Here is a 25,808-nt window from a genome sequence, read left to right as displayed (position 1 = left end):
TTATATCTGTGGGACACCATGTCTCTGATATCCCTGAAACTTCTGCATTTGATGACTCAATCATCACTTCAAATTCATCAAATTAATTATTGTGTTCCTGACACTGGAACTTTTTACTTATTTTTACTTTTTACATGGTAACTTGCAGCAGGCTTTGAAATCCCTGACACCTTGCTTTCTAGGCTGCTGCACATTCCACTAGAAGCAGTTCCATAATCACTTTCACCTTTGCCTTGGCTATTTTCTAATCTATTAGTTTGTGTTTTTCCCCCAATGCTAGCAGTTTTCTGAATCACCTAACACGGCCTTGATAGCATCAGCAAATATTCTTGCACCTTTTCTATTTAAGTGTGTCCTGTCCTTTTAACAAGCACAGATCATGCTGAGAAAAATTCTATCCCATGAGCCTTGTGCACTCTTTTCAGGGAGAATTGATTGACAAGGCTCCTACCATTTACTCCCTCCTATCATGTCTGGGCAGAATTTCAGGCACTTTCAAATTTAACTCTAACTCTTGACTGTTTCTCAGCTGTCCTGTACTTTTTAAGTTCTCTCTCAGATTTCCTCCTCTTAATGTCATTAGTACAATGTGATTAACATTTTCCCCTAGCAGACATACACTGGGCCTGTTCAACCTATCCTTTTTGACACAATATATTTTGTCTCTCCCTGTGGGCATAATGCACTGTGGGTACAGTGCATTGGGCCTTGGGGGTCGCTGTTACATTATCTGATGTGTAAGTGCAAGCTCTGGCATTGAGGTGGGCAGCTGAGATCTTGATTGGATTCCCAGTTTAATTTCTATGAGGTCATCCACCCTGTTTCTCAATCGATCATAAATGTCCCTTAGAACACAGTTGATGCCGAATATCCACATACTCGTTACATCGAGTATGTGTAAATAAAAATACACATCACACTCGTCATTGTTCCTGGAACATAATGTATGTACAAGTTTAGACCTAATTGCAATTGTGAACATTATGGGGAGGTATTTGTTAAAGTGTCTGCTGCAACATCTTATCCCCCAGTGTTTCTGGCCCTCAAACAAAAATCTGAAAAAAACAGCAATTGCAGCTGTCTTTAAATGGCTATGAGGCCTACAACCAACCCTTTATATAATGGGAAATTGGATTAAATGGTTGAATTCTGCTTTCATGAAATTTGAGCACTTGGTGTCAGTTCTATTTGATATGCAAAAAGCATATGACATGGCTTGGAGATTTGGAATTTTAAAATACATTTAGAACTTTGTTCTTAGAGGACACATTGTTCTTTTTATTAAAAACTTCCCCTGAAGCTGGTCATTGCAAGTTCATATACAGGATCCCCCCCCCCCCTCTCTCTCTCTCTCTCTCTCTCTCTCTCTCTCTCTCTCTCTCTCTCTCTCTCTCTCTCTCTCTCTCTCTCATTTATCCAAGAGAAGAAAGTGTTCTGTTTGTTGGCATCAAAGTTAATTTTGTTACTGAAATACTTCCTCCAGCTGTGAATAGTGCTCTCGAATTTAGCATTTGTTCACAGTGCAACATGAATGTCATTGACCATCTCAGATCTCAGGTAATAACTAATGGGTTTAGGTTCTTATCCCAGAAGACTGTTTGCTTCCACTTTTGTTGGAAGCATTATTATTTATCCATTTCTTTCTAGTGTTAACTTAGTATACTATACCAATAATACTATGTTGTATTACAGGTCTACTGGCCTCAGTTAGGAAGGATGTGGAATGTAGATCTGTAGGAACAGGTGCAGAAAAGGGTAAAGGATTGGTGAAGGGAACTTAAGGGTGCTGGTACCTAGAAAGGCTTCAGTTCTGCAAATTGCAGCGTCTCAAGACCAGTCACCTGTGGGGAAATCTGATTGAGGTGTTTAAGGCCTTGAATAGATAGAGTAAGCCAAATGTTAATGGCATTCTTCCACTTGCTGAGACCACACATATGAGGGGATGTAAATTCAAGTTGAGGAAAGATAGTTGCAGGATAGATGTATGTGTGGAAGTTTTCCTTCAGCCAGCAGGGAGTTGATTGGAACAGGCTTACATCCATTGTTGTGGAATTGGATGAATTGAATAAATTCAAGGGAAAACTAGAAAAATTTTTGGAGCGTATGGATGTATTAACTGTTTTTTTTTTTTTTTTTTTTTAATTTGGCTGGTGTTATATAAGCTTGCTTTCTTCTATCATTTGCAATTACTACTACTACATTATATCCCGTAAAAGTTTATAATCATCCCATTTTTATTTTGTGCAACTATAATCTCATTGGTTCATCTAATCACATCAGTCTAAATCTTGAATAGTATTTTTCAGTTGATATAAAATGCTTAGTGGCCTGTATGATTACCTCTCTGTACTTCTCCAATTTGGAATTTACATTTTTAAACATCACTTGGAGCACCTGAAAAGAATTTAAAAAATGTATGAGTCCATTGTAATCATCTTTTATAAAAAGCGAAAATCCTCTTTCCTTTCCTTTACTTTTGATAGTAATTATTCCTTTGAATAAATCCCACATCCATACACTATGAACAATGCCCTACAAAAGTTTCTCTACTTCAAGATTCTTAATGCGAGATGAATCACTCTCTTGATAACAAGTTGAAAAATATTGCTTCTCAGAGGGTATGGATGCATTAACTGTTTTTTTTTTTTTTTGGCTGGTGTTATATAAGCTTGCTTTTTTCCATCATTTGCAATTACTACTACTACATTATATCCCGTAAAAGGATATAATGTAGTAGTAGGCCTTAGTTGCTAATGCTTCTAAAAACCAAATAACAACAATATTGCTTTTGTTTTTCACTTTGTAATGTGTTGATTTTGAAAGTAGTTATCCAGGAAATCAAATTGTTTTGATACTAAGTGAGCTGCCAATGCATGAGTTGCCATCGATATCTGGAAAGTTAAAATACTCCATGGTAAGACAATTTGCTGACACACTATTTGTTGTTGGCCTATAACAGACTGAAACTTTCATTTATGGTTTTCCAATGTTTATTTCACACTACACTGACTCACTATTACATTGAGCTTCCTGATTTAATTCCTTCACAGGTACATACTGACTTAGTGTTGTTTGTATAGTGGCACTGGTGGTTACCCACAACTCCACTTTCAGTTCTCTATGAAAGTACAGAACTCTGTAAAGGCGAGAATGTGTGTAAAGTGTGGTTTGTGTCAGTGTAGTTTAGGGTGGGTTGTTCTTCTGGCTATAATAGACTGAAGGTGAAATGTGATTCCCCTTCACTAATATAAAAAACATAAATACATTTTCAGAATCTTCTGTTCATTCCTATCATGCTGCGTTCAGTTGGGGTGATTCCATGTTCAACTGCCATTTCTTTACAACACAAAGGCGAATCGTGCATAAGCGAATTCGGTTCGTGTTATATACGATATCGTTTCCCTATTTATAAATCGTGTGTGATCGAATTCGTGTAATGTAAACACGTGTTATACGAGGACTGACTGTACATGATTCTTTCAACCAACAGTGCTTATTTTCTAATTTTCATGTCAAGATATTGAAGGTGTGTGAGAGAAAGTGAGTTTGCTTTCAATTATAATTCCAAGATACCCAAGGTTTTCAACTATAACAATAGAGATGGTATCAATCTTAATTATGGTAATGTGGTTTTCTCATATTCACTTCCCCTTTAACAAGATGCCTTTTGTTTTGTTGGGGGATATTGACAGTTTACATTCCTCTATTCATTGGGTGAGACAGCTGATGACAGTTTTTTTTTCCCTTGTTGTTTGAGTGGAATCCACTATTTGCTGGAATGGTGAGGATCAAGTTATTGGCAAAAACAATACAGCCCACCATTCCCAAATCTCTGCAGAGAAATTTATCTAAGGCAGTGGACCAGAGGAAAGGCCCAAGGACTTAACCTCGAGGTCAACCCCTGATGACAGGATGAGTGGCGGCTTGCTTGTGATAAAGCTGTTATGAAGGTAGCTCTTTGGGTAGGAGTACAAGTTACCAGGGAGACTATGAAGGCATGATGAAGCCAGCTTAAGCCATGCCGATCGGGCTAGCCAGGTGGGTAAAGTGCCTGCCTGGGAACCCAAAGGTCGCGGGTTCGAATCCCGCCTCGGACTTGGATCAAAGTACTGCCAAAACCTTGGGAGGTGCATTATGGCCACAAAGCCGATGCGCCAACAACTACCAAAAAAAAAAAAAAAAAAACCAAAAGCTTAAGTCACTGGATGTTGTCAAAAGCACCGCAGAAGTCAATTGTGAATGCCAGGAGACACTTCTCTTTAGTGGTAGAAACACTTTGAATAAGCTGGTAGATGGCGTCTGTGGTACTTTGAAGCCAAATTTATGGGAAGAGCCAAGATCTTGAGCTGCAAATTGTGATGATAGGTGATGCAAGAGTATGACAAGGACAGATAACAGCTATTTATTGGTAGGATCTGGGCAAGCGAGGTGACTTCTCTGGGTTTTTGAGGATTAAACAAACATTTTCAGCCTTCTAGGCATCGGAAAAAATACTTTTAGCCAGGCATTAGTTGTATGGGGTGAGGAGTGTGTGTGTGTGTGTGTGTGTGTGTGTGTGTGTGTTGGTGTGTTGGTGTGTTGGTGCAGATTTTTGCCAGGTTTAGTAACACTTCAGTTACCAACAGGTCCAGGCACTTATTGTCTCTCGTTTTGTTTTGTGACAGAATTAACTCTTCCTTAGTGAAAGATTCTTTGTCAAGCAGATTTTGGTATTTCTGGTGTTGGTTGCAAATCTCTTTTTGGGCTTCCAAAGTAGGCTGTGCGTCAGCAGGGAAAAGGTAGTTTAAGATATTGCTGACCAATTCTTCCCAAGTACAAGTCATGGTGATGTTGGGCTTAATAGTTTTGATTGGACAACTTTCCCTCTGGGGAGCATGTTCACTATTTCCAGCAGTAAAAACTGTAGTATGTCAGGGTTCTTTTTTCTTGGTTTTAATAAAGCTAAAGTAGCTGTTCCTTAATTACTTTACGCTTCTTGGTTGGCATCGATCTTCACATGGGCCAGGGAGTCTCTGGTATGCTAGAACTGTTTTCTGGAGGCATGGACTGCTTTGCAGAGTTGCCCGAACTCGAAACACCACCATCGAACAGCTTTGATGCTGCATAGTCTTCATTATGATGTTTGTGTGTTCAACCGGTGGTATAGATGCAAGGGAGTTTGGGTTGTCATCTGGGAGTTGAGAGGTGATTGAGGAGAAAAGTAGTCCCAGTCAGTGGTCTTCAAGTTGTAGTGGACAATGTTTTGGTAGTTTGGGGGGGGGACTTTGTCCACGGAGCTAGAACGTAATGGCTCTGTTTTCTGAGGTAGTACAGGTGTCATGCACTTGCCAGTGTTGGAAGAAGCAGGAGATCGTTCTAGTTGCAAGAGCTTTCCCAGTACATACTGCTGAACGTGAAGAGATTTCCTGGTTTGTTCAAAACATCCAGATGAGTGGTGAGCATGAAGTCCTCTAGCTGCTGTACACAGTGGGAGCCCACTCTGTTATGAGTGAGACTGTGTCACAAAGCCAAGTGACAATTTGTGTCACTCGGCTTTGTGACACATGGCGATTACGAGTATAACTGAGGAGAGCAAGGAGAGTGCAGATTGGAGATACTGTTATATCTTCATGTTGGGTGGTTGCCTGTTATTCATCTGAATGGCACTGGCCAAGAAGTCTCGTTCAACAAAATACAATGTAAAAAGTCATGTTGATCATTTTTTTTCACTGATGAGGGAGTAGTGCACCACTAATTTATGACTAGTGGAGAAGCATTACTCCTGCTTATTACTTCGAGATTTTGATATGTTTGTGTGAGAATAAGGTGAAAATGACTTCAAAAATGGAAGCATGCTGGATCCTGCATCATGGCAGTCCACCCAGTCGCACCCTGCCAGTTCACCAGATCTTGGCTGCAAAAAAACCACAGTCATACAATAGCCTCCCTGCTCTCCTGACCTTTTACCATCTGATTTCTGGCTATTCCCTAAACTGAAAATAGGCCTTTGGGATCATCATTTTGTGATTGTGGATGACATCAAAGAACACACCGAAGCAGCCCTATGTGTGCTAAAAAAACAAGATGGTTTTAAAGAATGTTTCAAAGCTTGAGAACATTGATGAATCAAGTGTATGTATGTATGTATGTATGTATGTGTGTGCGTGCGTGCGTGCATGCAGAAGGAAGATACTTTGAAGGTGACTAGGTTAGTAAATCCAGCTGTTCACTCAATAAATTTTTATAGTAAAATTCTGGGGACTTTTTGAATGTGCCTCTTATATATATTATTAAAACTTTTTTTTCTGTTTATCCTCCAAGACAGACACATGGTCTCTGTACAGCTTCTCTGAGGAAACAAATACACAGTCAGAGGGGGTCCACAGGATAGAGAGAACACAGGAAATCACCCCATATTTAGTAGTTATGTGCTTGAAGTTTGGATTATATACACAAACCATTTTATCAGAATTCAGGGCAAAAGCCTCAGACTGCTGGAAAATTTACAGACATATGAATGCATCATGTCTATATGCAGTAAATTAACCAAAGTTTAGTGGAAATAAATATTATTACAACCAAAATGTTAAAATAAAACTTTATTAAAAATATGCAGTGAGAATTAACAAGTAATAAAAATTAATAATAAAAAAATAAAAGAAAAAAATATACAAAATCCATTAATATACTATATTAGTTCACTATACAAGAACACCAAGTCTTAATTGTTTATACAGAAGTGTCGTCAATAAAATGAATGAAATTGAACTGCTGGTTAAAACAAGTAACACTGATATAATAAGGCTTATGGAAACATAGTGCTACCCGGAAATAGGGGACAATGAGTTTCATTACAGTATATGTAATGTATTTAGGAAAGATAGCACAGATAGAATGGGTGGTGGGGTCATGTTTCTTATCAAAAGCAGTCTGAGGGTGATTAAAGCTTTCCCCGGATTCAGACATTTTGCATGCTAATATAGAATCTGTATGGTGCGATATAATTGGAAGCAAAGGGAGTGGGAGTAATCTACAGGCCAGGCGATTGTGAAGATTACAATGAGCACCTCTACATGCAAATGAAATGGGCAAGTAAGCGTGAATGTCTTATTATGGGTGATTTTAATTTGCCTCTAATTGATTGGAGCAAATGGGAAACTCCACATGGGGGACAAAATTTTTAAATTGACTAGATGATTTTTATTTGTACCAACATGTCAGGGAGATATGTTGGTACAAATAAAATTGTACAGGGAAAGTACAAGGGAAAATAATATTCCAGACCTGATCATATCCCATGAACCAGATGACAACAAGGCTGACAATATAGGAAGCAGTAGCATGAAGCGATCACAGAGTTCTACAGTGGACGATGAAGAGAGAGGCAGCAATAGTTGAAGGAAAAGGGGTTATAATTTTAGGGAAAAAAATTTCGACATCTTAAGGTGCTACATGACCTCTTAACCGTGTAGATATCACACAGAGAGCGAATACAATTGAATTATGGTATACCTTTAAAACATTAATCACAGAAGCCTTGAGTACACACACACACACACACACACACATACATATATATATATATATATATATATACACACCATTAGAAAAATACTCCACAAGGAGGATTCCAAGTTAGTTGAATAATGAAGTTGCTAGATTACATGAGCAGAAAAAGACGGCATGGAAAAGTTACAGACCAGTAAAAAGTACTGAAGCCTATAACAGCTACAGAGTGATCTCTGATAGTGCCACAGAAAAGGTTAGTCTGGCAAAGAGTGGAGATAAGGAATTCTTCACATATAAAAATGCAAAGATATGTAATGGAAGTGGGATAGTATTAGATATCCCAGTTGATGCGGCAGATGAACTCAAAAGTTACTTTGCATCTATATTTACAGAAGAAAAACCCTTTGTCAAAGAGAAATTGTGGGAGTGAAGTTGAAAAATATGTAATTAATAATAATGAAATTTTGCATGATTATTTAATGAAAAAACTTTCGAGCCTACAGGTGAGTAAGGTTCCTGGAGTTATCATTAGCATTAGTAGAGGCATATGATGCAAGAAAGTCCCATTTCACCCCTCCATTCTTTCCAAATGCCTGTCCAGTGCAGCCTTAAATTTATTTAGGCTATCAACTTCCACAACAAAAGATGGAAGTCTGTTCCAGCAATCAACTACCCGCTGGCTAAAGGCAAATTTCTGCACATCTGTTCTACAACTGTCTTTCCTCAATTTGAATCTATGCCCCCTCAGGTTCTTAATCTGAGCGAAAAGGAAGAATCCCATCAGCATTCAGCTTGCTCAACCCATTCAAGGCCTTATACACCTCAATCAGATCACCTTGCAGGTGCCTACTCTCCAGGTTCTCCAGAACCTGGAGAACCTACTTTGCAGAACTTAACTCTTTGTTGGTAAGAGCTCCCCCTTTGTTTCCCTCACCAATTTTGTTGCCCTACTTTGTACTCATTCTAGGAACTCTACATCCTTCCTAAAATGAGGCCTCCAGACATGTACACAGTACTCTAGGTGTGGCCTGACCATTGCCTTGTAGAATGGGATAATCACCTCCCTGTCCCTGCTAGCAAAATTCCTATATATCATTGACAAGACTCCATGACCTTCCCTAGTAGCCCATCTGCACTGCTCAGCGAACTTCATATTTGACTGCACAATTACCCTCAGGTCTTTTCCACTTCCCTGAGTGTAGTAACACAGAGTTGGTACGTTTCTCTTGGGTTATTGCTACCCATATGTAGTACTTGGCATTTGTCAATGTTAAACTTCAGTTGCCATTTCTCATCCTGTTTTCCCAACTTATCTACATCCGTTTGGAGTAGCATATTATCTTTACTGTCATTAACAACCCTGCCAACCTTTGTATCATCTGCAAACTTGGATATTAATCCTGATAATCCTTCATCAATATCATTGATAAATATACAAAACAACAATGGGCCCAACACTAAACTACGGGAAACTTCACTAATAACATTAGTCTACGAAGAGCAGTGTCCATTGATGGTATAGACCCTGTAATTTTAAGGGTGGTGGCGAGTGAGGGCATTGAACCGTTGAGGCTAATTATGAGAGCATCACTGGACTCAGGAGATATTCAGTTGGATTGGAAAAGTGCCAATGTACTTCCAATACATAAGGGTGGTTCTAAGTGTGAAGTGGGAAATTACTGACTGGTCAGTCTAATGTCAGTAGTAGGAAAATCATGGAGGCAATGATCAAGGGAGGAATTCAGGATTATTTAGATAGAAATAGAATTCTGAAGGATACTCAGCTTGGTTTTGTAAAGATAAAATCACAATAAATCTGGTTAGCGATTTTGACAGGGTCACTCATGAGCTGGATTTAGGGAATAATTCGACACTTTATTTGGATTTCAGCAAAGCATTTGATTCAGTCCCACACGAGCAGTTACTTTATAAGTTGGAACAGGTTGGAATCACAGGGAAAATCCTTAGATAGATAGCAGGATGATTTCAGGGCAGTAGGCAGAGGGTTGTGATAAATGGTTATTCCTCATTTAAAATGTAGCAAGCATAATCTTCAAAAAATTTTACATTTATTTCTTGTGAAAAATACTAAATCAGATAAAACAATTTCAACATAAGTAAAGAACATATGAAACTGTGAATCATGTATACTGCTTTTATAGCACTCTCTAGACAATGTGATTGATGCTAAACAAAATCCTAGCCATCATGTAATAGACTGTAATAAATTGGTTCAGGCAGTATGCTGATGTTCATTTATTGACTGCAGTTGAATGGCTGCATTTTTTCCTCCTCCTCCTACACTCTTTCCAGTTTAGATGGATCCTCATTTGTTCAGCATTGTGTGATTCCAGTGTCTCAAAATAGGCATGAGTTATATTCACATTTTACTTATGTCCATTTTGTCCAAGCTAATCTCATTTGCCAATTCCACAATCTGTATATGCAATTTTGGGAAAATTGGCAAGTTCCTGGACACTCCAACCACATGTTCTAATGTCACACCATTCATTACAGATTGAATAATTTCTTCCCACAGTGCTGTCTGTGGATTTCTTAATTTGGTATCCCTTCCAGTACTCCCAAACGTATGTCTGGTCCTCTTCATTGATCACTTATCAGAAGGTATGCTGAACATAATGGGCTTTGAATATTGCTATAGCCCTAGGTCCATCAGTTGCAACAAAGAGGTCATATTTGTTGTTTTAAATAATCTGCATGTCTCTAATGTCTTCTGGATTAACAGGATGGCCAGGCATATTATCAAACAATCAAGGCTCTGTTTTTGAAATTTTGCTCCTTATGATAGTTCTTGATTAAGAAAGGGAGGGTAAAAGTGAAAATTTTTATGTTTAAAATTTAGAATTAAAAATAATATATTGAATCAACATCATTCAGAATAATATAAATCTCAGACTCACTGTATGTATAGTAGAATCGTGTTAATATACTCAATTTATGCAAAAATCTCATCGAACTATTTTTGTATTTATTCATCTGCTAAAAGATAGGCTTTTCTATAAAACATATAATTTATTACAAAATTTGGCTAATACAAAAATAGTTCTGCCTAATTTTATTTTAACTCAGTGCACAGAATGAGTATGGCTTTGCATGCTTATGTCACACTGATGCATGGCTGGTCACCATGCAGGAGTAGTTAATGATCATTTTTATGTGATTATGATTTTTATATGTGAATTGAAAAATATAAATGATTTAATCACAGATTAACTATTCTAAATAGTTAGATTTGTGTGGTATATAAATATCTGTAAAAAATTTTAATTTGCTAAATAGGTTTTACAAATATAACATTAGTTCATTTGAAACCTGTTGTTGAATTTTTTTTAAAAAAATTTATAAACTACAGTGAATGTTTGGAAAATAGTCGTCGAATTGCATAATAATATTAGCAGTTATGGAAAAGCACTTGAGAGTCTTGAGTTGAGGCTATCCCACTCAAGAACTCAAAGGCTCTAAAAATTTAGAGTTCAAAGATTAGTACTGCCAGTAACCAGTAACATAAAAATTTAATTAGACTTTTCAAAGGGCAAGTATTTTGAGTTTAAAATAAAACTATTGATCTAATAAACACAAAATTATTGGGATTTTTAATTAAAACTAAGGATAGAATATATGTATAAATCTGTCTTTCTGTCTATTTGATAAATATTTTCACAAATTTTATTTTATTTTATTTTATTAATAAAAATCCAATTTTAAGGACAGTTTATGTTTTATACAGGCCCATAAAAATTATATACTTATTTTATTTATTTTTAAAATTATTTTATATTTTATACGGGCAAGTAAAATTATATACAGAAGAGTCACTATACAGGGTGTATATAAATTATACATCTGATTATGAAGTCTAATTAATATTTTATTGTAATAAGTATTGTAAAATGGTTTGCTGCACTTAATAAAGCAACTCAAAGAACTTCTTATCACACAACTGCATAAAGGCACCTCCGTAGCCAGGTGGGAAGGAGCAGCAGTGTGTAGCACACGCTTCTTGATTAGACCGGGGTTCGAGCCCGTCACCACCAAATACGGACGATGCGGAAAGGTCAGGGAATGACCACCGCATATTCCCGGAGCAATATGGCCTTAGTTGCTAATGCTCCTAAAAACCAAACAACAACAACAACAACTGCATAAAAACCTCAGTAAACCTCCACTTGGGCACCTTTGGTAGCAAACATTTCATTCCAAGTGTTTTGAAGCATCTCTTGAGAAATGGAAGTCACTGCCTGTTCAATCTGGTCTTTTAACTCTGTGTTGTTGTTAACTTCCTTTTGCACAAACCTTATCCTATCCACAGCTCCATACAAAGAAATCCATAAGTTTATATCTAGTGAAAGAGGAGACCATGGAATGGGACCATTACGGCTGATCCATTAGCTAGGAAATCTTGCACATGCAAACCACAGTGGTGGTGCCCGATCTTGCTGATACAACATGTGTATGGAATTACGTAAAGTAAAAGACATATGCAAAAGAAGTTAACAATGTCACAGAGTTTAAAGACCAGATTGAGCAGGCAATGAATTCCATTTCTCAAGAGATGCTTCAAAACACTTGGAATGAAATCTGCTACTATCTTGATATTCTACATGCTACCCAAGGTGCCCATATTGAGGTTTACTGAAGTGCAGTTGTGTGATAAGAAATTCTTTGAGTTTCTTTAAGTGCAGTAAACCATTTTACAATACATATTACAATAAAAGTTTTATTGAGCTTTGTGTAATCAGGTGAATAATTTATAGACATGCATTAGCATTAGTAGAGGCATATGATGCAAGAAAGAAAGCTTATGCAGCATCAGCAAAAAAAAAAAAAAAAAAAAAAAAACCTTCCACTTCACCCCTCCGTTCGTTCGAAATACCTGTCCAGCTGAGCCTTAAGTTTATTTAGGCTATCAACTTCCACAACAAGGGATGGAAGTCTGTTCCACCAACCAACCAACTACCCGCTGGCTAAAGGCAAATTTCCACACATCTATCCTACATCTGTCTTTCCTCAATTTGAATTTATGCCCTCCAGGTGATTATTCTGAGCAAGAGGCAGTATACCTCTTGCTCAGCATTGAGCATGCTCAAACCATTCAAGGCTTTGTACACCTCTATCAGATAAACTCGCGGTGCCTAGTCTCCAGACACTGTAATTTGCAAAACTTAAGCCTTTTTTCGTAAGAGCAACCCTTTGTTCCGTTCACCAACCTTGTTGCCCTTCTCTGTACTCGTTCCAGCAGCTCTACATCCTTCTTGAAATGAGGCCTCCAGACCTGTATACAGTATGCAAGGTGGACCTGACCATTGCCTTATACAAGGGAATAATCACCTCCCTATCACTGCTAGAAAAATTCCTTTTTGTTTGTTTGTTTGTTTGGTTTTTAGGAGCATTAGCAACTAAGGCCATATTGCTCCGGGATATGCGGTGGTCATTCCCTGACCTTTCCGCATCCTCCGTATTTGGTGGTGACAGGCTTGAACCCTGGTCTAATCAAGAAACGTGTGCTATGCACTGCTGCTCCTTCCCACCTGGTTACGGAGTCGCCGAATCCTGTATATCATTGATAAGACACCATGAGCTACTCTTGCTGCCCATCTGCACTGCTCAGAGAACTTCATATCTGCTTGCACAATTACCCCCAGGTCCTTTTCATTCTCTACAACTGTCAGTACCAGAGTTGATATGTTGCTCTGGGGTTGCCGTTTCTCCCATATGAAGTACTTTACATTTGTCAATGTTAAACTTTATTTGCCACCTTTCAGCCCATCTGCTCAACCTTTCCAGATCCTGTTGCAGCAGCATAGCATCAGTAGTGTCCTTAAAACCCTGCCAACCTTTGTATCGTCTGCAAACTTGAACATTAAGCTTGATATACCATCATCAGTATCATTTATAAATACAGAAAACAACAACGGACCCAACACTGAACCCTGAGGAACTCCACTAATAACATTAGTCCACGATGAGCAGTGTCCATTGTTTACCACTCTCTGTCTTCTTCCCCTCAACCTCCCCTTTATCCATAGCAGCAATTTGCCTCCAATGCCACACTGCTCCAATTTGTGCAGCAGTCTTCCATGTGCAACAGTATCAAAAGGCTTTCTAAGATCCAAGTATATAATATCAAAGTTATTCCCTGCATCCAGTTCTTTTCTGACTGCATCATAGTATCCAATCAAATTGGTCACGCAAGACTTCCCCTTAAGAAAGCCATTCTGTGTCCGAGCTATAACTGAAGTCTGGTCTAGATGATCCTGCAGTGCTTCTTTAACCAGTGCCTCCATTAATTTTCCTGGAACAGAAGTTAAACTCACAGGTCTATAATTACTTGTGTCAGCCTTTGATCCTCCTTTGTGAATTGGGGTCACATTTGCACATCTCCAGTCTATGGGTACCTCCCCTGAGTCCAAAGAAAGCTTTCGTAATTAAGGCTAAGGGTTTGCTTACTTTCTTTGCTACCTCCTTTAATATAACTGGATAGATCCCATCCACCCCGGGTGCCTTTCTTGTATTTATCTTCAACAATTTCTCCTCCACTTTACCCTCAGTTATTACAAGATTATGTAGCTTACTGTCAGAGTTGAATACACCCCTGGCATTCCCCTCGCTGAATGATTCCTCATGTGTGAATGTCGAGGCAAAATATTCATTTAGTTTGTTAGTTTCCTGAGCAGGATCATCAACACTTGAACCATCGATATCAAGTGGACCAATCTGATTCATCCCTTTCCTTCTAGAGTTTACATAAGTAAAGAACTCTTTGCTGTTTTTCTTTGCATCCCTTGCCAAAGATTTCTCGTAATCTACCTTCGCCTGCCTAACTTCCTCTGTAATTTGGTTACAGATCAACTTATATCTATCATAGGCTTCTGTGTCATGTGTTAATTTATATCTATCCCATGCATATTTCTTCTCTGCATGTGTCTCATTAGTTCATCTGACATCCATTTAGGCCTAAAACCTGAACAATATTTCTTAGTTGGTATGTAAAGCCTAGTAGCTTCCAAGATAAGTTCTTTGAATGCTTCCCATTTTGAATTTGCTGTTGGTAACATCATCAGTTGGTCCCACTGTATAGAATTTAAATACTGTCTCAGACCATCGTAGTTGCCTTTACGAAAGCAATAACCCTTCCCTTTACCCCTGATGGTAGTTACCTCTTTGAGTAAGTGCCTGCATAGCCAGGTGGGAAGCAGCAGCAGTGCGTAGCACACGCTTCTTGATTAGACCAGGGTCCAAGCCCATCACCACCAAATACAGAGGATTCGGAAAGGTCAGGGAATGACCACCGCATATCTGGAGCAATATGGCCTTAGTTGATAATCTCCTAAAAACCAAATAACAAACAAACAACCTCTTTGAGTAAATCCCACTGCAGCACACTATGATCACTGCCACCTAGTGTTTCCTCTATCTGCAGATTCTTAATGCATGAAGAATCACTACTGATAATCAAATCAAGAGTATTACTCCCTCTAATTGCATCCCGAACATGCTAATGTAGAAGACAATCATCCAATAAATCCACAAAAGCCTTGCTAGTGTGTGAGTGACCAACCCACAAATTCCAGTCAATATCTGGGAAATTAAAATCCCCCATTATAAGACTCTGATTTACTGGCCAACTCTATTTTCCTGTACAGTTTCTTATTATAGTCATCAGAGTCATTAGGCCTATATCACACTCCTACTCTCAATTTTGATCTCCCAATGCTTATGTCACACCAAACTGACTCGACACTGCACTGTCCAGCGATGTCGACTGGCTTCACTTCCTTGGATTTTGTGTTTCTTAACTAATAGCATAACTCCTCCTCCTCCTCCCTTCCTATCCTCTCTATCCTTTCTGTAGACGTTGTACTCCCCAAATTCTAGTTCTGCATTCCTTATATCTGTGTGAAACCATGTTTCTGATATCCCAACAATATCCCCCTTTGATGCTTTGAGCAGTACCTCAAATTCATCAAATTTATTTATCAAACTCCTAGCATTGGTGTATACGCAAGTAAATGTGCACTGTTCTTTTTCTTAGCTACCCTTACACAACCCACGTGTTTACTTGTACCGCAGTGACTCCCAGCAGTCTCTGAAATATCCTGCATCTTGTTTTCCAGACTGCTGCTCATTCCAGTATAAGTAGTGCAAGTATGAATTTCATCTCTGCCAGTGACTACTGTTAATCTATCAGTCCTTGTATTCTCCAAGCTGTTTCTTGATTAGACCGGGGTTCGAGCCCATCACCACCAAATACGGAGGATGCAGAAAGGTCAGGAATGACCACCGCATATCCCGGAGCAATATGGCCTTAGTTGCTAATGCTCCTAAAAACCAAATAACAAACAACAAACAATTCTCCAAGCTAGCAGTTTTCCGACTCACCTAACACTGCCTCGATAGCATCAGCAAATATTCTTGCACCCTTTCTATTGAAGTGTATCCCATCCCTGTAGAAGCAGTTCCTTCTGTTAACAAATACAGACCAGGCTGAAAAAAAAATTCTACCCCTTGAGCCTTGCACAATCCTTCTAGGGCCGAAGTGATTGACAAGGCTCTCATCATATACTCTCTCCTATCGTGTCTGGCGAGAATTGCAGATTCTTTCAAATTCAACCCTAATTCACGGCTTTTTTTCAATAGTGACCTGTACTTGTCAAGTAATTCTGCCGGTCTCCTACTCTTTATATCATTAGTGCCAACGTGTACAACTATATTACCTTATGTGCCCTTAAAAGATGATATCTGCTCTACAACGTCATCAACCTTTTCCCCTGGCAGACCTATCCTTTTTACAAAGCATGTTCCCCGTTTCCCTGACAATAGAATCACCAACAACTATTAGGTCCTGTGGGACCAGCGCATTCTGCCTTGGGGGCTGCCACTGTGTTGCTTGATGACGAAGTGCAAGCTCTCACTTTGATGTGGGCAGCTGTGAGCTTGATGGGCCCCTCACTTTAGATCCTTCGAGGACATCCACCCTGTCCTTCAAGCTCTCATATAGGCCCATAACAATGCTGAGTTCTCACCTGATTTCGTTACACTCCTTGCATCTCGTACGCACAAAGACATTCCCCATGGCAATATCATGTCCCGTAACCGATTGCTCCACAAACATCATGCAAGCAGTGCATTTTAAAAGCCTGTGATTCAGAGGGCCACTGACCCCCCTCAGTTCTCCTCTGAGCCACTGCACTCCCATTAGCTTGAGCATTTTGCTTTGCTGCTCTGGTCTGAGTCTTGATTTCGATTTAATTTCAATTTCAGTTGTATCCCAACACAGTTATAATGCTATATATTTTTTTTTTTCAGTATCAAATATTATCTATGAGTTCCATTTTTATATAACTTCCATATGAAGTTATGTATTAATTAATTATGTTACGTTTGTAATCTAAGTCGTTATATGTATTTAGTTAAAAGTACAATTTAATTGACAACGAAGTTTAACAAAATTAATAGATTTTGCTGATTAATCGACAATATTATATACTATACTATACTAACGCTATCTTGTTCGTATAACTTCGTATCTTATAAGAATGGCGCAAGTTACGAACGGTAAATCTACGGACACTTAAGTATTAATTAACTTCCAAATCTCGCTGTCTCAATTCAGAATAAACTAACGATCCTGACTAGGTCTATAAGCTACTTATAGAAAATAATCTGATGTATCAATTGGTCAATAAAGCGGCTAAATATGGCTAAAAAACTTCTCGTTCAGCGGAGCTGCAACTTGTAACACGTGTGGATATGATACCCTTACCAATACTTTTATGCAATTCAAGGCCGAGTAAAGAATAAATACACCAGATTAATCAGAAAATCAGAAAATAATGCTATACTACTAAGTTTAAATCAAAAGTTTTAGAAAAACAATAATTTCAAACCAATAAATAAGAAAATCCACTTAGCGGCTTTGAACTCATCTGGCTCCCACTGGCCTCATCAGCAGACTTTTAAAAGCGTTTAGCAAGTCTAGTCAGGTGAACGGTCAAGCAAAATAGGTGACTTACTCGAGGGTCACTTACCAAGACAATATGCAGGACTGTTCAGTAATAACAGGCTCAAGAAAATCATCACGAGCAAATCACAACTATTAAAATAATGTAAAGATACTGTACACGCTAAATAGCAGTGGGAACTAAAAGAACATATCCATGTGTGGTTTTTAATTAATAAAATTTACAATTAGAATTAAATTATTTTATTTGAAAATGAAAAAAAAAACCAAATAAACGTTATATGTAATAATTAAAAACTATTCTGAAAATTATGTATATGAAAGATTCATTCATTTTTATTTATGGTATTACTTGTGGTAGATGATCCCTGATTTAGTAATATAAGGCAATGTGATCTCTGAAATATAAAGTATTTGATTGTTTATGCTAGGCTCTTGCAAGTTTTTCTGCACGTATGGTTCCTAAAAGATATAAAACATAATTTATATTCCAGATATTAAAACACTAAACCTTCAAAAGTAGGAGTCCCTGACAAGCTGAGTTTTCGGTGCAGCATTTTGAGCTGCATTCCAGAATGAGTGTTTTATACACCAACACATTAGAGAGGCAACAGGAGAAAGCAGTCTGATTGTCAGCACAAAAAATTTAGTGTGCACACTATACTTCCAAAACCAATGCAAAACCATGCAACTTAAGGTTCCCTCTAAGTGTTGCATGGCTGTACAGCCATGCAACTTAGAGGGAACCCTAGTCCATTTTTATTTCATTAGAAATAAATTATTTTGTACTATATCCCCATTATAGCAATGAGGACAATGCATTAGATAGAGGAGAATTATGCCTGTAAATGAAACTGAATAATATACAAGAAGCTAATAGGATGGAATGAAATAAAATGAAAATTGCAAAGGAATGAAATATCCTTTTACCTACTTTGTTTATAATATTGAAAAATCAGAAAAATCCCAAGTGTGAATGACACTGGAACAACAATAAAAATGCAACAGACAAATTTATGGCATGAAATATTGAGGAGCTTGTTGGGTGGTAATCAGAGTGTCTTATAATGGGAAATTAACTTTTCACATTTTGTGGGTTCATCAAATACGATAGTGGAGCCTTTCTCGATTTTCTGGATGACTGTTTTCCACACCAACACAGTGAGAAATCAACGCTCATTGGTAATGCTTTCATAAACACACAGATATAAAATCTTTTAAGATGTGAGTGAGTGGAAGGCAGTGCTCTCCATTTTATAGTGATTAATTATCAGAAGATTATAAAGAAGTATGGGAGTCATCTACTGGAAAAGAAGTTATTTTCTGTATTTTAATTTATTTTTTTTGAACAATATCAGTTGGATTAACATGTTACATAAAGTTTATTTTTCTCAATATATGTGTTTGTAACAGTGTCCTGCATAATGAATACAGACATAATGAATATTTAGCATGTAAATTTTATTTTTCTTTGCTTTAGTAATCACAGATATTGACATCGAACTTTCATTTCTAAAATTCTACATTCTGTTTTCAGTTGATGCTAGTCATGCTGGAGAAGGTAATCTGGAAATCACCGTCAGTGGTAAAGGTCGCAATATTCCAACTCAAGTTCATCCTCTTGGAAGTGCCAAATTTGGAGTTTCTTTTGTACCCTCAGAACCTGTAGAACATATTATCAGTATCTCCTTTAACAAAGAACCTGTACCAGGTAAATGGGGGGGAGTGAAAAAAATTGAGAGTATTAGTAATACTTATAGTTTACTACTCAGTGTAGCATTTATTTTTATGTTCAGTAGATCCAGTAGCAGTTTTATGGATATGGATTTAAATCACGGAGAAGTAGACTCTTTATTGCTTAAAATTGATTGGATTTTGATATTTCTTTTCAAATTTGTAATGATGATTATGTGCATTTATCTGATTGAGTAGCTGAAATATTTTCTTACTTGAATGAGGAATTAATGCTAAAAAGGACAGTCAATCTGAAATAGAATTTTTCTGGTATTGTGTTCATCATATCAATATTAGCATGAAATAAAGGGTTTTTAATATTCTTTTATGTAATTTCATAGTTGTGTAATTAATTAAGTAAGTGGTTTTATAAATTCTGTAAGTTATAATTTTAATAACTTAATATGTAAATTTAGGTAAGTTTATAAATGTAATGTATAATGTAATTTTATAATGTAATACATACTATTATTGTCTTGACTAACGTATGTTAATATAATGTTATTGTTGCACTTAACTATCTCTCAGAATAACAGTAATAGCATAGTGCTGTAGTTTTTTAAATTTAACCAAAATCATGACTCTGACTAGAGGGGCAAAGCGATGAGATTAGTGAGAATGCTTTGGATTTTTGGAGGAGGGATTTCTGGGGGTCAGTTATATAAATCATGGTCTTAACATTTTTACTGTTGTGGAATGTGTGCAAAGTCAGTTTTGCAATCATTCCATAACACAGGTATTTTGGTGGGGGAATTTGATTGCTTGAATTAAAGATGTCCTTTTAGCAATTAAAACAAGTGACTCCCTCAAGCACTTAGCTGCCCTAACCTACCTACACCCAGATGCTTTGAGCAACACAGGAAGTTGCTATTTGTGGTGAGTATGTTGTCGGGCTTGTGAAATATGCAGTATAAAAAGTACGACTGTCTGGGTTAACTGTGTTGTAGAACAATTATCATTTAAGAGCACAAAAGGTGATATTGTTGTTCGTATTGGTACTAACAATATTAAGCATAGATGATTGTTGGATTTACTTCGCCATGTGGAAATGGTTAAAATAAATTTGAAAGTGGTTGGAATTGTGATAAGAGGGAGCATGTGAAAGCCTTGTCAATCATTTTTGACTTGAGATTGTCTAAGGTAGATGGGTTAGAATTTCTCTCTGAGTGGATCTGTTCTTGTTAATAGGAAAGTTTTTACAGGGATGGGACATCCTTAAATAGAAGAGGTGCAAGAATTTATGTTAATGCTTTTGAGGCAATTTTAGGCAGGGGAATAGATTATTTGAAGCCTTAAGTAGAGATGCAACTGATTCTTGCAGTGCTCCTATTAGGACATGCAGCAGCCTGCAATGCAAGATGTGTTGATTACAAGTCTTACTGGGGGTTCTCATGAGACAAGCAAACATAAGGTATTATCAAAATGTTTGTGGACTGAACTGATATTTGGGGTACGATGAAGTTTTTTCTGGCTCTTTATGATGGATCTTCTTTGAAGTAGACTCCTTGACATCTGATACTTCACTGATTCCAGTGGTTCTGCAGCTTCTGAAAATGTTCTTTATAATCACCTTTTGGAATTTTTGATAGTTTCTGTGTTGGCATTTTGAATAATTTCATTAATTACTGAAAAGCTGTGACATTTCAAGGGGTCTTTAAGTTTTGAGGGGAAAATAGGTAGGTGAGTATGGTGGATGGATGGATTTGCAATAAATTCTTGAATGGAAAGCAATAGGTGTGTGTGTGTGGGGGGGGGGTGGTATAATGATGAAATTATCAATTCCCCAAAGCCTACTTTTCGGCTATTTTTCTCTGAACAGCATTGTGCAATTGCTGTAGAATTGTTTTGCTGTATTTTGGTTTTTTGTTTGACCATAAGACAGCTTCATAATGAATGCCCTATGAGTCAAAAAGTAGACTTGAGCATAATCTTCATATTTGATCTAGATTATCTTGCATTTTTGTACCTTGGACAAGACTGTACCTTACATTGAAAGAACTAGGCTTTATTTGCAGGGTATACTTTGTTTCCATCAACACTGGCAATGAATCATTGCCAGTGTTGGTGGAAGAAATATAGTGTGGGTTAGCAGAAGCACATTGACAAAGACCTGGCTTGTAAGAATTCACCACACTCTGAATCATCAGGGAATACAAGGCACAAACTTGGCTGAAATACATTGTATCCACAAATCTTGTATTAAAATTGATTGACATGTCCTACACAACACACCAGTTTCAATAACAACAATAACAATTTTGCGGATAGTTAAATTTTGATCATTCCAGATCAGATCCTGATCAATTGAATTATTGGTTTTTGAAGTTGAAGGGTGACCCAGAGCAAGGATCATTTTCCATGGACAAGTGACTTTCTTTAAATTTTGCAAACAATTGGATAGTTTTACAATGAACACATGACATCTTCTTTGAAGCTGTTTTTAATATTTTCTGGGGTTCTGTTGCACCTTTTCCTAATTTCAAAATTTGATGCAAATTTGTTGTCCGGTAGAACAGCACATTTCAAATGTGACAAAACACTACCTTTTATTCAGTGCATCTAATTCAACCTGAATTCAGATAAATGAATGATTAATGTGTTGCTACACTTAGTTGAGTCAGTCAGTCACTGTATTGTGACAAGTTGCAACAACTGATTATGGTGCTACGATTTCAAAATTAAAAGTGCGTCCCTCAATGTTTCGATCACACCATGTGTGATCGAAACATTGAGGGACATAAGGATCATATTAGGATTACTAAGAGCAAATACACAGGAACACACATGTACTTGCATTATTCACTAATGTTAGTAGTATAGTTAATAAATCTGATGAGTTTGAAGTATTGGTTAAATCATTAAATGCAGGCATTAAAGGAATATCAGAAAGGTAAATGTTTCATGAAAGATCATAAGAAATCACATGAATGAAGCTGACCAGGCTAGCCAGGTAGGTAAAGTGCCTGCCTGGCAACCCAAAGGTCGCGGGTTCGAATCCCGCCTCAGGCTTTGATCAAAGTACTACAAAAACCTTGGGAGGTGCAATTTGGCCACAGAAGCTGATGTGCCAACAACTACAAAAAACAAAAAAAAAAAATGAAATCAAAATCACATGAAGGACTATTGAAGTGAAAGTATATATATATATATATATTTAGGAAGATAGAAAATATTTCACACTTTAATATTCAACCAACAATAATCACAGAATTGATTACTTTGGAGAGGAACCTCATTGGTCTAGCACCACTACTGGATCAGTGAGGCTACCAGTTTAAACGTCTTCTTCGAACCATTGCACTCTCATCCTGTGGAATTTTATTAAGGAGCTAGAAGGGTTAAGTTTAACTTGCCCTTCTAGAAAAGAATGTGGTAGCTGCTACATGCTCATCTGTACATAAATCAGGATCAAAAAGTTTCAGGACAGAATTTATTAAATATAGCAAAAATAAGAAATTTTCTTTTTTAACTGAGGATGTGTTGAATTTTTCAAATTAGGTGCCATCTTTGACGTAACATGTGTGCAATGGTTTTTTTTTTTTTTACCTGTTTTGTTGATAGTAAATTTTTATTATTTTTATTTTTTTTTATGAAAACTTCAAACACGAGAGGTATTAGAACCTATAGTACTTAGTACCGTGCTTGGGTTGGAGGTTGAGAAGATGAAACAAGATATTTGTTGACATTAGACTTGAACTTCTGTAGACTGTAATTTTCAGGAAATACGTACGAAGGAAGTTTGTTCCAGAAAACGGCAGTTGAATGAATAAACGAGGAAGATGAAAAGTTGGTTTTGTGAGTTTGAGGTAGGACAGTGGATGCTGGCTGCTGGTGACACATGTTCTGACTGTTTTGAAAGAGAGAGCGGGAATTATAGAAGCCAATTCAGAAGAACAGTGCCCATGGAAGTATCTGTAGAAAAGGCATTGCACATTAGCAATGTTAGATGCATTATTCAGGTTCTTTGTTGAATAAGAATTGAAGACAACTTTTCATGTTGGAATATCATATTGTAGGATCATGTTCCATTATCATATGATTAATAAAAACCCTTGGTCAAGTGTTTAACAACACATCAAATAGAAATATGTAAATCATTTGAGTAAACTACTTGAAATTTGTGATCAAAATCTATGATTTCTTAAAGTAGTAATGATAAGAGGATGAAATATATGTTATTTTTATGATCGTAATTGATTTAAAAAATATAAGGGAATGTTGCATAATGCTACCAGCTCTTAAAGGAGACTGTTGAAAAAAGTTTAATTTCCAGATTACTTTCATTCACTGGTGGACTAGAAACTTTTTAATACAACTTCTTGTAAATTACATTTGTTTGAATAAAATTCAGTTCCATTTTTTGATCCTACCATGTGTATTGACACTGTCGAGATCCATTGTCTTAGTCTTTTGAAGTTCACCAATTTAGTCTTAAGGCAGTATGCTGACTTTAAAAAGAAAATGGATTCATCATTAATTAAGATCAATTATTAGAAGTACAATTAGTTTGTATGATAATATTTTAACTTTAAAAAGGCTTAATAAAGCATAACTTTCTTTTAAGCTCCTGATGTTATTAACTTTAGTTTTATTTTATATTATATATTATTCTATAAAATATTATATACAGTGGATTCTGGTTATTTGGGCCACCAATTAATCGGGGCAGCCATTTATCTGGGGCAAATTTTAAAAAACAGAACCCAATCGAGAAAATAGCCAGGATTTACTTCGCTTAATTGGGACAACATGCCGTTTAATCGGGGCAGGAGACCGCAGACTGGAGATTACCCTATGATTTTCTCTGAGTGAAACACGTGGTTCGCTTGGATTTCTAGAGGTCACAACCATAAAACAATAAAAATGATTAGCAGTCACCTGTTTATTGGGCTTTTCTGTTGTTGCAATCTATCATAAACGAATAGTAAACTCAGTCTTATTGAATTTGCGATAATACTGACAGCTGGAATTCTGTGGGTTATTATGGTGAAATGTGCTTACACTTCCAAGGAATCTTCAATCATATAAAAAAAATTAATTTTCAGAATCTCCGCTTCATTCCTGTTTTTAAAGCTTCGTAAAATTGTTACTCCGTTCTCACTTGTGCATATCGTGTTACTTGCAATTTGTGTGCCGTGTTCTTTGTCATTGATTCCTTATCATGTTACTGTTTTAAATTTTAACCCCCACCTACAAATGTCAGTGAACAGAAATGTCAACTAGTTAGTATGTACATATTACAGTACGTATTAATTATTCCGATTATAATGTATCATTTAATTTTTTAATTGGTAAGGTAACAAAGGGTAAATTTGTGTTTAATATATCTTTACTCTTATAGCCTGTGGATAATATTCCTCCTGTTTTTACTAATTAGAATCACTGTTTAATAGAATTAAAATTCAATTCACAAACGTGATCACAATGACCGATGCTTACTACACGTCGTACAGTGAACGGTACTTTATCGTAATGTGATTTGTTTGTAGAGTGAACCAATTGTAAAGTGGGGGTCCATTGTATTTTTAACTTTTTTTATGGAACTTTGGATAATTGGGGCAGCCGCTTAATCAGGCCAAAATGCACTAGTCCTGTGTCCCAATTAACCGGAATCGACTGTATTATTCTATAAAATATTATATATTATTCTATAAAACTATTATATAGTTTCAGTTCATTGTTAAAATATGTATGACACACACACACACCCCTCACTCATCTGATCCTGAATCAGATGAGCGAGCGAGTGAGTGATCCTGAATCAGAGTCCATAAGTTTCTGGTTGCTTTGACAATGGCATTGTATCATTGTGAGAAACTGGCCTTAGAGCATAAGCTATGTTGGGATATTCTATGTTATGCTTGGATTTCTGAGAAAAACCATAAATTTTTTAATGCAAGAGTAACTTATGTGGTCTCTAGTTTCTTGCCATATCACTATAACAGCAAAAGGTATTGATTTTTGACTACCTCTAAGCAAGTCAGTTAGTGTCCTTGATCTCTTTACCTTACAGCAAAGCCGACCGGGCTAGCCGAGTGGGTAAAGTACCTGCCCGGCAACCCAAAGGTCGCGGGTTCGATTCCCGCCTCGGGCTTGGATCAAAGTACTGCAAAAACCTTGGGAGGTGCAATATGGCCACAGAAGCCGATGCGCCAACAACTACCAAATCAAAATCAAAAAAACCTTACAGCAAAATAGAGTTCATCGGCTTTTCTAACAAGTTGTGACAGTGGCTTCCACTGCAATTTTAATACCAGTTCTCCACAAATGTAGGAAAAGCTATCAGGCTGATTTTAAAAACACAATTAGGAAATTGTAAATTTTTATTTTTAATTTGAACAGTTTTTCATCATTTATACTTATGGACTCAACATGTGTATACAAACATTAATTCACTAAAGCACTTGTTCAATTTGTTCACCCCTCGCTCTCTGAAACACATACACTTTTTGAAATACGAAAATTCTTGCTTGGTGCAGATCACACTCATATATATACTGGTAGAGAAATTTATAGAAAGCTCACAATGTTTCTGGCGAACACCATCCAAAGTTCAGGAACCTTCCAGAAACATTCTGACCTTTCTTCCACATATAATAATTTC

At 37.0% G+C, this 25,808-nt stretch overlaps 1 protein-coding gene across 2 annotated transcripts in view; it reads left to right on the top strand.

Annotated features, from left to right (window-relative positions):
• The window catches only part of jbug (filamin-type immunoglobulin domains fbug), a 1,114,928-nt gene that overhangs the window by 456,720 nt on the left and 632,400 nt on the right, over positions 1 to 25,808 (top strand). For both annotated transcript variants that reach the window (XM_090381438.1, XM_090381439.1), the window contains exon 22: positions 19,008 to 19,181. In XM_090381438.1, coding sequence (XP_090237564.1) covers positions 19,008 to 19,181 — 174 coding nt within the window. The remainder of the gene's footprint in view (positions 1 to 19,007; positions 19,182 to 25,808) is intronic.

Source organism: Mastigoproctus giganteus, chromosome 9 (genome assembly GCF_048544385.1).
Source record: "Mastigoproctus giganteus isolate SK-2022 chromosome 9, ASM4854438v1, whole genome shotgun sequence".
Taxonomy (NCBI): domain Eukaryota; kingdom Metazoa; phylum Arthropoda; class Arachnida; order Uropygi; family Thelyphonidae; genus Mastigoproctus; species Mastigoproctus giganteus.
The sequence above is the reverse complement of the archived record's forward strand: the minus strand, read 5'-3'. Positions and strand labels throughout refer to the sequence as shown.